The 16852-nt window shown below is 40.3% G+C and overlaps 2 protein-coding genes across 2 annotated transcripts in view; both read left to right on the top strand.

Moving 5' to 3' along the window:
- DIP2A (DIP2 disco-interacting protein 2 homolog A (Drosophila)) overlaps positions 1-15390 on the top strand; it is a 152560-nt gene extending 137170 nt beyond the window's left edge. Inside the window, exons 31-38 of the mRNA XM_009891397.1 lie at positions 308-476; positions 1669-1839; positions 5010-5071; positions 8186-8243; positions 8682-8756; positions 9429-9603; positions 13507-13630; positions 14454-15390. Of these exons, the coding sequence (XP_009889699.1) occupies positions 308-476; positions 1669-1839; positions 5010-5071; positions 8186-8243; positions 8682-8756; positions 9429-9603; positions 13507-13630; positions 14454-14706 (1087 nt within the window). The 3' untranslated portion in view covers positions 14707-15390. The remainder of the gene's footprint in view (positions 1-307; positions 477-1668; positions 1840-5009; positions 5072-8185; positions 8244-8681; positions 8757-9428; positions 9604-13506; positions 13631-14453) is intronic.
- A 736-nt stretch (positions 15391-16126) lies between these two features.
- The window catches only part of LOC104292075 (zinc finger protein 239-like), a 1978-nt gene continuing 1252 nt past the window's right edge, over positions 16127-16852 (top strand). Inside the window, exon 1 of the mRNA XM_009891396.1 lies at positions 16127-16183. Within this exon, the coding sequence (XP_009889698.1) occupies positions 16127-16183 (57 nt within the window). The remainder of the gene's footprint in view (positions 16184-16852) is intronic.

The following is a 16852-nucleotide window of genomic DNA, read 5'->3' as shown; positions in this document are numbered from 1 at the left end:
GTAACTGGAATGATGTCTCAAATGTTAATGTTTTAGTGTCAGAAGTTCTGTCTACTGAAGGCATTGAGTATTTCCGTATAGTTCAGCACAATTTACCACAGGGCAAGTATACTCACCTTAAAGTTTGTAACGGGACTCAAGCCCATAGTTCTTAGCTAACTAAGAAATACTTGCTCTCTGTGGAGAAGATAAGCTGAAATTCAGATAGATACCAAGCTCTTAGTTTTCCTATATTTGCTTCATTTTGACTTTTGGCTTTTTTACGTTAGCTTGAAGTTTTCATATTTCTTTTTCTTCCTCTCCCTAGTGTATATTCGGGTCATCAGTCTATTCTAGTCCCTCCTCTGGAACTGGAGAGCAATGTGTCTCTGTGGTTGGCTGCTGTAAGTCAATATAAAGTGCGTGTCACATTCTGCTCTTACTCCGTGATGGAGATGTGCACCAAAGGGCTTGGAACACAGACTGATACACTCCGGGTGAGCGGACTTAATTTTTCAGCTTACTGACATACAAATACATGTATCTTTCTAAAACAATTTCATTTTGGCTTGCAGAAGATGGGCAATAAGTGTTTCTTTGAAAGCCTTTCATTATAACTTGGGTTTTGGGAAATGTTGAGATCGCTGGAAGTTTCAGTGGTCACGTTTCTGGTGGGGAAAAAAAAGAAGTCTTACGTTTTCAACTTTACTTATTTGTGCCACCTCTGTGCTGCTGGGTATTTCTGAGATTTTGGGCAGAACACATAGCAAGCCTATCAACTTTTTCTTGCCTGAAATGAAAAAAACCAAAACAACCCAACCAACCAAACAAAAAAAAAAAGCACACCAGAAAAGAAAAAGACCTAAAGCCCCACCAAACCCCCAAAAACCTCTCCCACCAAAAAACCAAAACATAAAGCTCCCCAAAACCTGTCAAATCTCACCTGCTTTCAGATCTCTTGACACCAAAAGTATTGAGTTCTAAAATGGATGTAACCTAACAGCAGCAATTATACACTAATATATCCATTTATTTTTGAGGGAAATCTCCTAACTGAAACTTAATGTCCTTGAAGAGACGCCTTTGAATGGTAGGAGAGTTCCTATGGCTGTAGTAACTAAGCTGCTCAGCACTTCCACTGGGAATGTCTGGCAGCTTGTTGTGCACAAGAAAGCAGCTACATTGTGCTTATTCTTATTCTCAGTACAGACAGAAAACTCTGTCCCTCTCTTCTCCTGGACCTCACTTAAGGGAATGCTGGCACACAGCCAGGTGCTACACGTTCACATTCACGCTGATGAGAGCTAATAATGTCTCAAACGCTCTGCCTGCATCTGACTGCGCAACACAGTGAGTGGACCTCTTGTGAAGCCAGCCCTATGACACAATGACATTTTGTGGTGTTTTCAGCTCTAAATGATAAGTGGCTGTGTTGCAGCTACACAATGCGAGTAGTTTGCATCTTGTGCATCAAACCCTGCCACAAAGCTTCTTACCACAATTTTAGGGGGTTGTCCTGGGTGGATGGAGTCAAACTGAATGCAGTCTGTGTCTATATTGTTTAACTGGTTCATGTCAGTTATTCTAGTGTTTTTAAAGTCCATCTGTTCCGCAAATTAAAATGGCTTACTTCTAGAATTGTTGATTTCAAACTTAAAATGTTGGTGTTTTCTTCACTCAACCTCTCAGATGAAAGGAGTTAACCTGTCCTGCGTGCGAACATGCATGGTGGTTGCGGAGGAGAGACCAAGGATTATGTTAACACAGTCTTTCTCTAAGTTATTCAAAGACCTGGGCCTCTCTGCTCGTGCAGTGAGCACTACATTTGGGTGCAGGGTCAACGTAGCAATTTGCTTACAGGTGAGATTAAACTGCTTATTCCTTATACTTATGGACAGAACCTCTGGGAACTTCATAGGAAATCATGTTCAGCTCTGTGAAATTTTTTTAAAATCAATTAGAGCTCCATTGCTTGTCTGCTTCAGCACCAAATTAAATAAGCCTTGAACATGTGGATTATCATAATTTTACTTTTCTGTACTCATTGACCAGTTGATTTGCCTTCCTAAGACAGAGGATCAGTATTAAGAAACTTGTTTCCTTCCTACTATACAGGAGCAGTATTAAATTAAATACACAGCTTCCTGTTCATAAACATATTAAATATTTCAAGCAGTGCTATTTCAGCTTTTGTGTGATTCACATTCTTTCTGTTTGAAAAATAGCTTATTGTGTATGTGGAATTAAATGGAAAACAGTGTTCCTCAAATAAGACCCAGAAAAATTGATAAGGTTGGCAGGTTTCTTTACTTTTAAAATCTCAAATGGGTGTTATCAACACTCAAATAGATTTGTTTCACCTCATGAGAGAATTGGACTTTTTTTTTCAATTAAAGGTATAAAATTGGAAGCTCTGAGGGGGGAAGTATATGCACATAAACTACACAGCCCTATTTCGCACATGCCTTGATAGTTTATTATTCTGTTAATGATATCTTGTATGTCTAATTTAACCAGATTAAATCTAACTTTTCTTAATGAGATGTTTCTTCTCTAATTAGGAGATGGAAATAAAAATGCATTCCAAAACTTGAAAAATCAGGTACTAAGTATGGTCTAGAAAATGGCCAAGCACCCAGGATTTTGGATGATACTTGAATAACAGACGAACTGCTCAATTTTCAGATGCAGTACTATTTAGCTTTCTATGTGAGGAATTTCATAGATGGAACATGCCTTAAATATGTGTGCAACTGTAAATTTTATTTCCAATTTTATTGGTATGAATTACGCAATAAAAAAATATAATTCTATGAATATTTCTACTGTGCTTCTGCAAAACTTTTTTTTTTTTTCTTGTGCCCACTAGATGAAGGAAAGCCTTTTCTCTTCTCAGAATATATTTTAATGTTCTGTATTTCCTACAAGGTAGATGTTTTGGAACGTGAGTTTCTTAAATATGATGCCATTCATAATTGTTTCTTTAGTTTCTTTCACACATATAAAAGAAGAAAAGGTTTTTAACAATGTCTGGATAAATTGTTATAAAGAAATGCAGCCAAAGAATTTTATGAATCAGTAGATGGAAAAAAGGAAGGATATAGATGAAATTAAGACGATTGTACAAAAAGTTTTTAAATTAATTGAATAAAACATTTTAGATGTCAAGTGTGAAAGAATAGCTTTCTAAATTGCCTGCCTAAATAAGGATTTTAAAAGGCAGTTTGGGATATTTGTTGTTCAGACTGTACAAAGGAGGGGAAAAACAGGTTTTTTACAGAAAGTTAAATGGCATTGTGAAAAGTACTCCAAGAAAACTGTGAAGTGTGTAGGACTGCTGAGCAGTTAAGCTTCCATTTCATTTTATACCTTCTTCATCTCTGTTCTCCATTCTTGAGCCCTTTTTTTAGTGGTGATTGTTTTTTAAACACCTTTCCCCCATTCTTCCAAAGTGATACCTGTATTTGAATTTTTAAATCATTTAATTTAAATGGACAAACTGAATTCGTATTTGATACAAGTTAGCATGCATATAAATACATAGCATCTTCCAGCCTTACTGGACTGGTTTACTGAGGTGGTGTTTCTGGAGCTGCAAGCAGCCTTTAGATACTTATAGATAGAGGAGGGATTTATAATAAGACAACAGGCGTGATGTATGATCTGCCTTAAACCTCTTCTTGTTTATTAACTGGGACTTGCATGTTTCCTAATGAACCACTTAAAAGTGCCAAGCTCTTAAGTAATCTGAAATGGAAATTTTCTTTTCACTCTAAAACAGTATGAGTTTTGTTTTCTGTCTTACTGTGTGTATCTTATGTTTCCAGTGCCTCTTTGTTTGTATTTTCTTTTTTCCCCTTTCTCTCTGTTTCACACACTTTGATGGCCTCTGTTACTTCTGTTTGTGGTCGCACTGTCAGCCAAACAGGCTGGGCAAGATGGCTGAACAGGTATAGTGATGCATGTGTGCTTGTTATGTCCTGAAGTCTGTCTGGGTCAGCAGTGTTACTCTATGACAAATGTATGCCATCTGAGAGAGTTTTCATTTTAAAAAGATTGAGCAAGATTTTTTTTTTCTAAAGAAGTTCAGTTTTACTCACAAAGAACATTTGTAACTGAAGGACAAAGCCTCTTTCTCAAACAAGCCAGAAAAGGAGTATAGCAATGATTGAAATGGTATATTCCTAAGGATAAAGATCATAGTGTTCATCTGGTGTGGCCCGTCAGTGTCACTGAGCCTCAGTGGTGCTACAAAAGTACACCATAAAGGTATTATTACTGTTCTCCAGCACTGCAGTCTTGAGCTGATGGCAAAATGGCCTCATTTTAAGTATTTCTGAAATGAGAAACCATGCTATGGGGGTCATGCTATAGGTTTAGTCACCAAAACCTCGATTCTTTTTTAGCTTAAATATGCATTTCACAGTAGTTTCCAGTTGTTCAGATTAAATTCTGCTGGGGTAAAAATAAAGGTCCCCTGTTCCCGTATTGAGAAATAGGAAACCTTTCACCAGAGTTGGTCAGAAGGTTTATCCTCTGATAGCAACAGAGCTCTGCCTCTGCTGAGGCTGTTACTGTCAGGAGCCCTGAAAAGATACGGGTTGGCTAGAGGTATGTTTTGGTTAAATGTTGGGGTTTTTTTCTTCAAAGTTGACAAAACTGTTATAAAGTAGAACAGTTGAGCTTTTGTAAAAGGGATTTAGGCCCACACAGGTGTATGCTTACATGCTTTGCACTTGCTATGTAGTTTTTAGTGGAGGTGCTTACCAAAATCAAATTTTAAAAACTTAGACTTACCTGTATGAATACATACTTCACTTGTGCATTCATTCACTGATTCCATAAAACTTCAAACCTTTATGGTGGTCACTCTAGAAAGGGGGGCTGGTTTAATTTATTTCTTGTAGATTAGGGCAGTACTTTATGTGTCAGTAAAAAAGGGAGAGGAATTTGTGATTTTATGTGGCTCTAAGAATGAAAGCAGGATTTTCAGGCTTCTGTTGAATTTGTTTCTTCCTTCTTATTCTTAGGGAACAGCAGGACCAGATCCAACAACAGTCTACGTAGATATGAGAGCACTTCGACATGACAGGTACAGATTATTTTAAAGCATTAACTATTTAATGACTGTAGAGGAGAAAGTTCAGCCTCGTTGCATTGCATTGGTATGTTGAAATATTTTTGGCAGCAGCTAATCCCTCATCACCATATACAAGGAATCCCACCCTAGAAAATCTTTTTATGACGGCTATGTGCTGGAAGAGGTCTGGCACCTCCTCCTCCATCACTTGTTCTGCTCTTTCTTTCTAGACCCTCACCTAATTTGCTGTCTGTTCATCAGTCTTGTTGTTTCATTCATTAGTTGTTTCTTACGTAACCAGACTGTTAGCAAAAGTGACCTTGCCAACTGGCTGGTTAGTCATAGAATCACAGAAACAGGGTGAGTGGGATCTCTGGATGTCCCTCATGGAACCTCCTGCTCAAAGCCAGGACCAGCTTCAAGGCTTCATAGGTTGCTGAGGGCCAGGACAAGTTCAGTACAGAAAATCTCCAAGAATGGAGATCTTCCTCCTCTCTGGGTGTATGTACTGAGACTGATACCCCACTCTGGGCAACTTTTCCTTACTGGCATTTCCCAACTTGCATGTTAGGACCCTGGCCTCTTCTCCTTGTGGTGCGCAACTCCAAGAAATCTGGCTCCATCTTCTCTCTAACAATCCTTTAGGTAGTGGAAAAAGTACAGTTAGAGTCTCCCTTAGTCTTTCTTCCCTCTGCCCTGCCCTTCAGATCAAGCCAACTCAATTCCCTCAGCCTTCCTAGATCCAACAAATTTATGTCAGGCCTATACCACAGCATATCAAAACACACACAGATGCATACACGCGTCATCTGGAAACTTGCCAAGGATACATCAGTCTATCAGACTTAATTCTCTAGTCATAAATTTCATATTAACTTGTCTCTCAGTTAAGTTAGTTAATAAAAGTGCGAGCAGCGCCAAGTTCAGACTGCAAGATTGATTGCAATCAAGCCAATAAGTAGACAAGCACTGCTGGAGGAAAAAAAACACCCATTTTTAACTCCCAGACCTCAGCACAGTGGCTGCCAACTAGGCAGTTTCTTTCAGCTGCTGGGCCACCAGGTCTGCACTGGCTGCTGGGCAACTGGACCGACTCTCCTTCTAATGACCTGGGTGCAATTTGCGGTCTAGGTATGCTGCCCTACCAAGGGCAGTAGGTCGGGAATAACATGTGGGTGCGCGGTGGTGTCACCCACGTGTGAGGTCTACTCACCAGACAGCCCACCTTTGGGTGCTGTGCCATGGGCCAGGACTCAGCTCACCTGCTCTGCAGAGGAAAAGACTGCACAGGTCAGTCCAGGGCACACGCAACAGCAGCAGTCAGTGCAGCCCTCCTCTCCTTGCCTTCTGCCCGAGCAGTGGGGTCAGCCCAAATTAAACAGGCACAGGATATGCAGGCAGGGTCATGGTGACCTTCAAATCAGGGAAGTGTTGAATGGGAGTCCACTCTCTCACAGCATTGTTCCTGAAGACCATGGAGAACACATTTGGAGAAAGCAGCTAGAGAGTATCTGAATAACCGCATCATGATTACACAGTAAATGGCCACCTGGAGACATCTTCCTCTGAGCACGTTCTCACTGCTGCTACAAGCTCTAGTGGTGCTGGTGGAAGCTGAGCTGCAGGAGCTACTGGCTTCATCGGTGTTTGTTTAAGGATCAACGGGAAACTCTCCTCTTCCTGCAAGCTTCTGTACTTCTGTATAAATACATAGAGAGGTCCTGTTGGGTTGGCCGTGGCTGGCAGTACCGAATCCCCATGGCTGCACAGGCTGAGGCGTGCAGGATCTGCAATGGAGAAAAGGCCCTTCAGGTGGGTCGCACACTGTTCCTGCAAACTCTTCTGCACACCCGAAGCCTCAGTCCCATGCACACTCAGGACACACACTTTACTTGACGTTGGTGAATTACTCTCTCGAAATCAGCAGCACCCATAGGCAAACGGGGTGCCAAATTTCATTCAAATTCACTGTTTGTTTGGCTGCTCAGATATCAATCAGGCCGTCTCTAAGGCCACCACTATATGATCTGATTTGTTAAGGCAATAAGGGCCTGAGGCAATGTTTGAAACTGCCAAGAACAAAATGTGCAAAGCTATCCATGTTTTAGCTTTGATTATCCATGATTAGCTGTGGGAGGAAGGATGGTATGGGGGGAAGCTGCGCAGCAGCACCTGGGAAGGAACAACCTGCAAGACAGAAGCTATTAGAGGGTTATCTCGCTGCCCCAAGGAGTTAGCAGGTGAAGAGTTGATGACCTTGGTTGGACTTGATGATCTTCAAGGTCCCTTCCAACCTCAACAATTCTATGATTCTAAGTTTAGTAGGGTACAAACATATATGTATTTGTTTCTGTACTTAATAATATAAGAAACATAATATCAAGCCTTGGTGCATTTGCTTTATTTTTTTTTAATTGATAATGTTAAATTAGGGGCTTATGTTAACTGGCAGCTTTTGTGACTACTCATCTGTAGTTTTTGCAAGCTTAAATCTTAGCTGGTAGAAAACAAGCTATACGCCATCATTTGCAGAATCCCAATTTGGCATCTGAACAGATCAATGTAAGCTACAGTCATTTGCTCCTTATTTAATATATCAATGTGACTTGCATGCTGTATATTTCTGTTAAAAACAAGTTCACCCATAGCCTCAAAGCTGCCGCTGTGTTAGTCAGTTCTAGCCTATGGGTGTAGGGATAGTGTAATATAATATAATATATAGGAGCTGCTTCTCTTGTACGCCTCTCCTACTGCACTCAATTCCTATTCCTTCTGCAAATGTGCTACTGTCACTGTGCCATGGTTCAGTGTGGCAAGCAGATGTCCAGGCCAGTCCAACAAAGAAAGTGAATTTAAAATGCTGGTGGAACTGCAACCTCAGAGCTCTGTTGGAAAATCTCTCCAGAGAGCTGAGTTTCTGATTCTTAAAAGAAATTAGGTCTATGGGAATGCTAATATGGAAGTCTTGAAGATAGTTAGAAACTCTTAACTGTCTTTCTGCATTATGAATAACTGAGGATAATTGGCTGGCATCATAATAGTTTTGTCAGTGCAGCTAAGCATAGGATAACACTGGATATTTAAGTTCATAAATTCTTGTACAAATGCATTCTTTTATTTTCCCAGGGTGCGTTTGGTAGAGAGAGGTTCTCCACACAGTCTTCCACTTATGGAGTCTGGGAAGGTGAGAGATTGAGAGCAATCCTTCCTCATGATCCTTACCTGGGTGGTGAGCTGCTTCAGCTGGATCTCAATACAGAATCTGTGCAACAAGCTTCACTAATCACAGTATATCTAGGAGAGGCACTAGAGAGAGCATAAAATAAACAGCTAGTTAAAATGAAGCCAGGTGTGTAAAGTGAATAGGAAAAAAATCAGAGGCCTTCATGCAAAAGACGTTTTTCAGGTGTGAAACAAACTTCAATGATGGAGCTTCAAAATAGCTGCTTAGAGTTTAAATGATTGAACAACTTGTTAGGAAGAGATGGTTTATATCTATCATGCAGAGAGGAATTGAAAGGAAAGAATTGCACAGACTTCTGTGGCTCTGCATTATTAATTTTTCTTTTAATGAATTCAAGTTCTCTTAACTTCTGTTTTAAACATTTGCTTCTTATTCAAGATTCTTCCAGGGGTAAAGGTCATCATAGCACACACAGAAACCAAGGGACCTCTGGGAGACTCGCATTTAGGAGAGGTAAAGCTTGATGCTGTTGTACTTTGTTTATCAGCAGTGATTTAATATATAGATAAATCTTGTCAGGTAAGTGCCTGTCTCTTAGTGGGACGGCCACATAATGTGGCAAGTGAATGAACTCTACAGAGAACTGGAACTGTTTACATATTTGTATGTACGTCTGCATGGTTCCTCCCTCCACTGCAAAATCACTGCATGTCAGTACCAGGTGATATCAGTTGTCTAGTCTGTGTCTGGCAGCTAGAAGAGGCAGTGTATATCTTATGTACTCCCATCAGTGGACAGTAGTAATGAGGTAATTTTCTGCTTGGTTTAATCTTTGCTTTATATACATCTGGATTTGTGTATACTAAGATGCCCAATTAATAGAAGATTGCAAGTTAACAGGTGTTCCTTTCCAGTAAGCCAAATTCCTAGTTCATTTTTCCTCTTTACCATCCCCAATTATATGCATGTAAAACTCCTTTTTACTTCTTTTTCCTGGTCATTTCCCATGAGGCAGAAGTTAATGAATTATTTTAATAAAACTACTCCTGGCAAAGGAGCAACAAAATTGTCAGTAGAACAGATCTTTTAAATCAATAAATGATGCTGCCTAGGTCTGGCAAAATCACTTATGTTTATATGAGAATGATTCCCTTTTGTTTTGTGGGGGTTTTTTGTATCCCCTAGATATGGGTGAGTAGTCCACACAATGCTACTGGTTACTACACAGTGTATGGAGAAGAAGCACTGCACGCTGATCACTTTACTGCTCACTTGAGTTTTGGAGACACTCAGACCATATGGGCTCGGACTGGGTACCTTGGCTTTCTGCGCAGAACAGAACTTACTGATGCAAGTGGAGGTGAGAGAAAACAAATGTACTTTCAGAATCATGTGTTTGAAACTCCTTGAGGCAGTTGAGCTAGCAAAGAGTAAGCTATCCTGCAAGTTTATCCTGACTTCCATCAGCGAAAAGTGCTGAATGTAACAGGAATTGTTACTCTGTACATATTCATTGATTATAATGACACCGGGTAATCGTACAAAATAAGAAAATCATAATGCCCATTTAACAGATTTAGAAATGTTTCCACTTGCACAAAATAATATCAGCACATTTTTTAGAAGCGCTAGGGCCTTTCTAGTCACTTTTCCTCTGAACCTCTTTTCTTACAGACCGGATGCAGTATTTCAGTGCTGATGTAGAGAATATGAATAATATTAAGTCATTTAGCAGTTTTAGGAAATTCACAAATACCAATGATTTCCCAGCCTGTCAGAAGTTAAAGGTTGGTCAGCCTCACCTCCATCCCTGGAAAGATGATGGAACAGATTGTTCTGGGTGTCATCTCAAAGCACCTGGATGAAAAGAAGGTTATCAGAAGTACTCAACACGGATTCACTAAGGGGAAGTCATGTCTGAGTAATCTGATAGCCTTTGATGAAGTGACTGGATGGGTGCAGAGAGAAACCTTATGAAATTCAAGAAGGGCAAGTGTAGGGTACTGCATCTGGGGAGGAATAACCCCATGCATCAGTACAGGTTGGGGGCTGACCTGCTGTAGAGCAGCTCTGTGGAAAGGGACCTGGGAGTCCTGGTGGACAACAGGATGACCATGAGCCAGCAATGTGCTCTTGTGGCCAAGAGGTGAATGGCATCCTGGGGTGCATCAGGAAAAGTGTGGCCAGCAGGTCGAGGGAGGTCATCCTCCCCCTCTACTCTGCCCTGGTGAGGCCGCATCTGGAGTACTGCATCCAGTTCTGGGCTCCCCAGTTCAAGAAGGACAGGGATCTGCTGGAGAGGGTCCAGCAACGGGCTACGAAGATGATTAGGGGATTAGAACATCTCTCATGTGAGGAAAGGCTTGGGGACTTGGGTCTCTTTAGTCTAGAGAAAAGAAGATTGAGGGGGGGATCTTATTAATACTTATAAATACTTAAAGGGAGGATGCCAGGGGGATGGGAGCCGTCTTTTTTCAGTGGTGCCCAGTGATAGGACGAGGGGTAACGGGCACAAGCTTGAACATACGAAGTTCTATCTAAACATGAGGAGGAACTTCTTTACTTTGAGGGTAGTGGAGCACTGGCACAGGCTGCCCAGAGAGGTTGTGGAGTCTCCCACTCTGGAGACATTCAAAACCTGCCTGGACACTGTCCTGTGCAACCTGTTGTAGGTGACCCTGCTCTGGCATGGGGGTTGGATGGGTGATCTCCAGAGGTCCCTTCCAACCTTGACCATTCTGTGATTCTGTCTAGAGGAGTAACTTCACCATAATTTTTCCAGTATAGAAAATAAATTGTTAATCTCATTTTTTCAATCTAAGCCAAGATGTCTAAACTAGAGAAATGTAAGCAGATGGAAGAAAAACTGTTCCTTTTTCTGTTAAGACAGAGTATGGAGTAGGTATAACTCTCGATTATCACACATTGAAAAAGTAATCTCTAAACATCTGAAGAAAAGGAGTTTGAATGCTTACAACTTATTAGTAAATGTATATTGCTAATTGTCTGTCATTGGTTTTAAATGAATGGTGGTAGTTACATGGATAGTGTCAGTGTCCCCTCATTGCTGTCAGTGGATAATGAACACCTTTTACATTTCCTGTAATCACTTATGCTACACGATAGAAAAGCAGTGTTACCACTTCTGGAACATAAGTGCCTGTTTTGGGGGACACCATGCATATCCTTGCTACTTTTAGTCCTCCATTACGTGAAGGAAGAAGAGTGAGTGAGTGTCATGGTTTGGCCTCAGCTGGCAACAAAGAACCACACGTCTGCTCACTCAACCCCCACGGCCTTAGGGGAAAATCGTAAGAAAAAGGCAAAACTCGTGGGTTGAGAGGCAGTTTAACAGAACAACAAAGAAAAGAGAAAAAACACCACCACCACCACCGATAAAGGAACATACAAACGTGATTACAGTACCACTGCTCACCAACTGGACCCAGACCACTTCAGCCCACTCCGAGCTGCAACTTCCTGCCTCCTCCCACAGCGTGCTCCCTCTAGAGCCTGGGCATAGCTCACATGGAATACCTATGTCCTGTGCCAGTTCCTTGGGGAAATTAACCCCATCCCTGCTGGAATCGGGACAGTGAGGATAGCAATTTGCCAAAGGTACAGACTTTATTTGAGGAGCTACCCGATCTGTTGCAGTGGATACGAGTCCAGGGTTCAGAAATGGCCCATGATATAACTCTATTGGATCTAGTCGATAGGAGAGGGTCATCCTCTAGTCTACTGTGCTGGTGTGCTATTCAGTCTCCCTGGGGCTCTTGAGAGTAAAAAAGGTGAATGCTGTTGCTCCAGCTGGAGAAATCCCTGCAGCCTACTGAATTCCATCTCCTCCAGAGCAGCATCCTGTAGACTTCCCTCTTCCACAGTCAGTGTCATCAGAGAGCCAAAGGTGAATTCTGGTATAAAGGCAGTCTTCATCAGACATGTGTGGCATCCATAGCCCACAGCTACCACAATTACACAGAAGGGTTCCGTCTTGGCACCAGGCCTCTCTACCCGTTCAACCTGCATAGTAGGTTCTGTGTTGGCCAGCCCCTCCTGAGTCTGTGTTATTTAAGGAATATGGTCTCAGGCTATCAATGGGAGCTGCTGTAATGTAGATCCAGCTCCCTGAAAAACCTTTTACTACATTTCATCTTCCCCTTCAGAGCTGGTAGAGCATGATAAAAGAACACTTAACCAAGGTGCTCTAAGGTTTCCTTGCTTCCTTCTCTCTGATTTTCTAGGGTAGTTACAAGACCTCCAGGGCACATTGTACTGCTGCTCAGTGCAAGATTCTGCACTGCAAGGTTCTGCACTGGATGCTTCGACAGATTTGTACTTCTGTCACTGTTCAAAGTGAAATGGCTCCCTGTTCTTGAGAAAGCTAGTATTTGACAGAAATTGGAATCTGTGAACAGACATTCACAAAGAAAGAGAACATGCAGGTGCCAAGGCACCAGATTACTATAACAAGTTTTTGTGCCTTGTAGCTTTCTGAAAAGTCATGTATCATAGAGATTTTTAACATTGTGGAACAATGTCAGTTGTCCTTTAGTTTGTCAGCTTTTGAGAGGCTATGTATGGTGAATTGACATAGCAAGTATGCATGAAGTACAGTGCAGTTTCCCAACATGCTTTTCATCTCAAGTTACACAGTTGAGCAGAATTATAAAATGGGCGCAAAAAAAAAAAAAGCGAACTTGAACTGAACAAAGTTACAGGATGAATGTGGTAATGTGGAGAGCATGTCCTTCAAGAGGGGTCTAGGAGAGCTTTGCTTATTTAACCTAGCAAAGCTAAGGCTGACAAGGGAATAGAGTTGATCTCGCATTATTTGTGGGGAACTTAAGAAGCTGAGAAGAATATTGCTGGCATGAGGACAAATAGGTTTAAGTTGGTTTTAAAAAGAAAAAAAAATTTGGAAATTGGAAAAGTGTTCCTATTGATCAGAGTTCTCTGTTAAGAATAGTGCTTTAACAATGGATTTTGACTGGGTTTATGAACTGAGATTACACTACATGAGAGAAGGGGCAGAATTGGATGATCCAGAAATTTTTTTAGTCTGGTTTCATGTGCTTGGAGTCAATAGGCAGAAGTGTGAAATGACCTCTTTTCTCCAAATGGTAGAGCTTTATATTTATTATAGACTTTTTCTCCTAGGAAGTACTGGGAACATCTTAGAATGTCAGGAAAAAGCATGTACAGCTGACCATATTTACTCTGTAGATCTGATGATATTTTAAATGTCTGTGCTATATTGCAGAGAGGCATGATGCCCTGTATGTGGTAGGCTCCTTGGATGAAACACTGGAGCTCAGAGGAATGAGGTACCATCCCATTGATATAGAGACCTCTGTAATAAGAGCACATAAGAGCATTGCAGAATGGTAAGAGCCTCAGTATTACTTTTCAGTATCCTTTTATTTCTTCTAAAGCAGCAGAAGTCAGGCTTTGTGGAACAGCATGCTAGACTGAGAGCTTGCTGTAGAATGAACTAACCAAAACTTTGCTTAGAAACTACTGCAGTGAGAGTTACTGAATCAGAGTTTATCAGAGTTTGATATTCATAGTCTGAAAGACAGGGAGGGCAAGGCGTGAACAGGGCAGCAGAGCACTTGCAAGTTTTGTTGTTGACTTCCCTGGCTGTGTCAGAATGTACATACTTGGATGTGGTAAACACATCTCAAGGATTTCTTGAATGGTATCTTCTAACATACATTATTCTCATTTGGTCTTAATGGATGATGTATGCCATTTGTCTGTAGGTCCTTTTCAGTCTCAAAAGTGGTGGTGTTTACTTGTAAGCTTTGTGCTGTTTTGTCTTTCCTTTAATAATCTCTGAAGATTTACACAAGTAAATTAATATCAAGTATGCACACACTGAATGTGAAATCTTAATGGTTCCTATTTTAATACATAAGTGCAAAGGACTTTTAAATAATTATTATGTACATTTAAGAGAAAAAGGCCTACTTATATTTTGTACATGAGCAATTAAAAAAACAAGTGGCAGAGAATATCCTAGGAAGTTACAGCTTTAATACCTCTTGATTTATAAATACTTTCACAGTATTATTATATCACTTGTTCTCATTTATTATATTGTTCAAGTCCTTACAAAATTTATTTCCAGTGAGCCTCTCTTTGATAAGTATCTTTCTTTGGCTATGTAGTTTTTTCTCACCATTAATATTTGTATCATGCCGACAGCGCTGTGTTTACATGGACCAACTTGCTTGTGGTGGTTGTGGAGTTGGAAGGCTCAGAACAAGAAGCGTTGGACCTGGTTGCACTGGTAACAAATGTGGTTCTGGAAGAGCATTATCTCATAGTGGGTGTTGTAGTCATTGTGGACCCTGGTGTTATTCCTATCAATTCCCGTGGAGAGAAACAACGAATGCACTTGAGAGATGGATTTTTAGCTGATCAGCTGGATCCTATTTATGTTGCTTACAACATGTGAAAACAGAAAATCACATCAAAGCTAGATCACCAAAATCAAGGGACTTTCTGAATAACATCAGAATCCATTTCTTGTGTTTTTAAAAGCTGTTGAAGACCTTAGGAAAATGGAGATACTGATCTTCACAGACCTTCATCTCTCAGATTGCATTTGCTTTCATAAATCCATTGTAACAGTTACAGCTGTCTTAGGATGGAGAGTTTACTGGAATTCCTGAAGAAAGCTTATTAGAACTATAACGGACCAATGTTTTTTTTTTACAGTAATTATGAATGTCAATACTTGATGCACTGCATAGAAGGACATAAAGCAGGGTGGGGCGAGAACACCAGCTGTAAGGAGGACTCTTGGAAATAAGTTCAGAGTTCATGTGATTGCAATATATTGGCAGTATCTGGGTTGGGATGTAACTTTCAAGATTGCACACATCTCTACCATATTCTCTACTGTACTGAAAGGATTTTTGCACATATTTGAGATTTTAAAATGCAGCCTTTTATTTTAAATCACTGACTCATCCCTATTCAGAAGAAACAAATTATTTCCAATCCCAGATTCAATATAACAACAATTATGCTGCTGTTCAGCTTTTTTGTACCAATCAAAAACAAATACTGCAATTGTAACAAGGTTACTTATTGTACCACGCTGGACTCTGTAATGCTAAAGCCTTTATAATGAAATGTAAGTTAATATCTGGTTTTAACTACTTGACACAGGAGCCTTCGCTACTCTTGCTGTCATAACTTCATGCTAAAGTTGCTTGTTTTCATTGCATTAGCTGTTAATTACTGCCCTGCATAATGCCAAGTATTTGAAAATTCATTCCAAAGCCAATAGTCTCTGAATGATTCATAGAAATGTTTACAAAGCATGATCTTAAAATATGTTTTCCCTGAATATCCTGTGCTAAAACTTATGATAGTGATTATTTTTTTTTTCCACTGTGGAAAAGATACTCAGTGTTAGCTAGCTTGATCTGCTGTGGTACAAACTTTTTTTTTTTTTTAAGAGTTGTATTTAGACAGATGTTTTGTTCAAGGTGAAATATCCAGTTGGTTGAGTCACGCTTGACCAATTAAGGTTTTAAAGTTTCTGCCTGATCTAATACTGCAGTGAACCTAATTCAGAAAGAGAATGTGACGTTACTGAAATACTTCATGCATTTGAAAGTAAGCATGAAACTAACAAATAATTATTTTTTTAGGGTTGTTAAAGACTTTGAGCTACATAAAATTTTTTAATAATGCATAGGTTTGGCAAAAGAGCCAGGTTTTTCTGCAAGGCAATTCTGCCTGGATCAGTGCCTAAGAAAGATGGATATCAGTCTCCTGATATAAGGATATCAAATTGACTCTTGGTCAAATAAACTATAAAGTCTTCAACTAAAAGCTTTCATATATAGTAGTTCTTTGCCCTCATGGTGTTTGACTGTGATGTATTATACAGCTGCACCCTCTACTATGACTGTAATTATGTACAGAACTTGTGTAACTTATTAAGTACAGCAACCTTTATTTAGCAGTGGACTGTGGGACACTGCTCATAACAAAACAGCTGGCAAAAGGAAAACTACCTAACCCCGATTTTAATGTTGTAGTTTTTTAGCAAATAAAGCATTGTAAGATTTTTGTATTGAGATGATGACAGTGAGACAAGTTGCTCTGTAAAGTAAATCTAAAACAAAAAGCACATTAAACATTTCAAAACAGCTCTTGAAAATGACTTGCTGAATGTTGAAACTTAAGCTGTTAGATCAAAAACTTAGCTTTTCTACAGTACACTTTTCACCTGTGTTTTGGACAGTTTAATGCCTAAGCAGCTTTTTCTGCAAAATTTTATTACAGTTGCTTTACAGTTAAAGCAACTGTACATCCTCGAAGCCTGGATGTTCTTGAGTTTTGTATGTTTTCAGTACCCAAACTGAAATGCTCCCCGGGCCTGGCTTACCTCCCTGCCTGACCTGTGTGGGAGTCCTCCCTACGCACAAGTGGCACCGCCCACATGCCACGTTTTCGAAGCTTGGGTGAAGAGTACAGCTCGGGGGTGAACAGCCCTCCCCTCAGCAATCCGCTCCTTATTTCACACAGCAAAGCTAATGGTGAGTCTTGACAAAAAGACCTGCTGGGTCGCAGCAGTGGGGAGA

This window comes from Charadrius vociferus, unplaced genomic scaffold, assembly GCF_000708025.1.
Source record: "Charadrius vociferus isolate BGI_N301 unplaced genomic scaffold, ASM70802v2 scaffold69, whole genome shotgun sequence".
Lineage (NCBI taxonomy): Eukaryota > Metazoa > Chordata > Aves > Charadriiformes > Charadriidae > Charadrius > Charadrius vociferus.
Note: the sequence above shows the minus strand (reverse complement) of the source record. Positions and strands in the feature narration are given on the sequence as shown.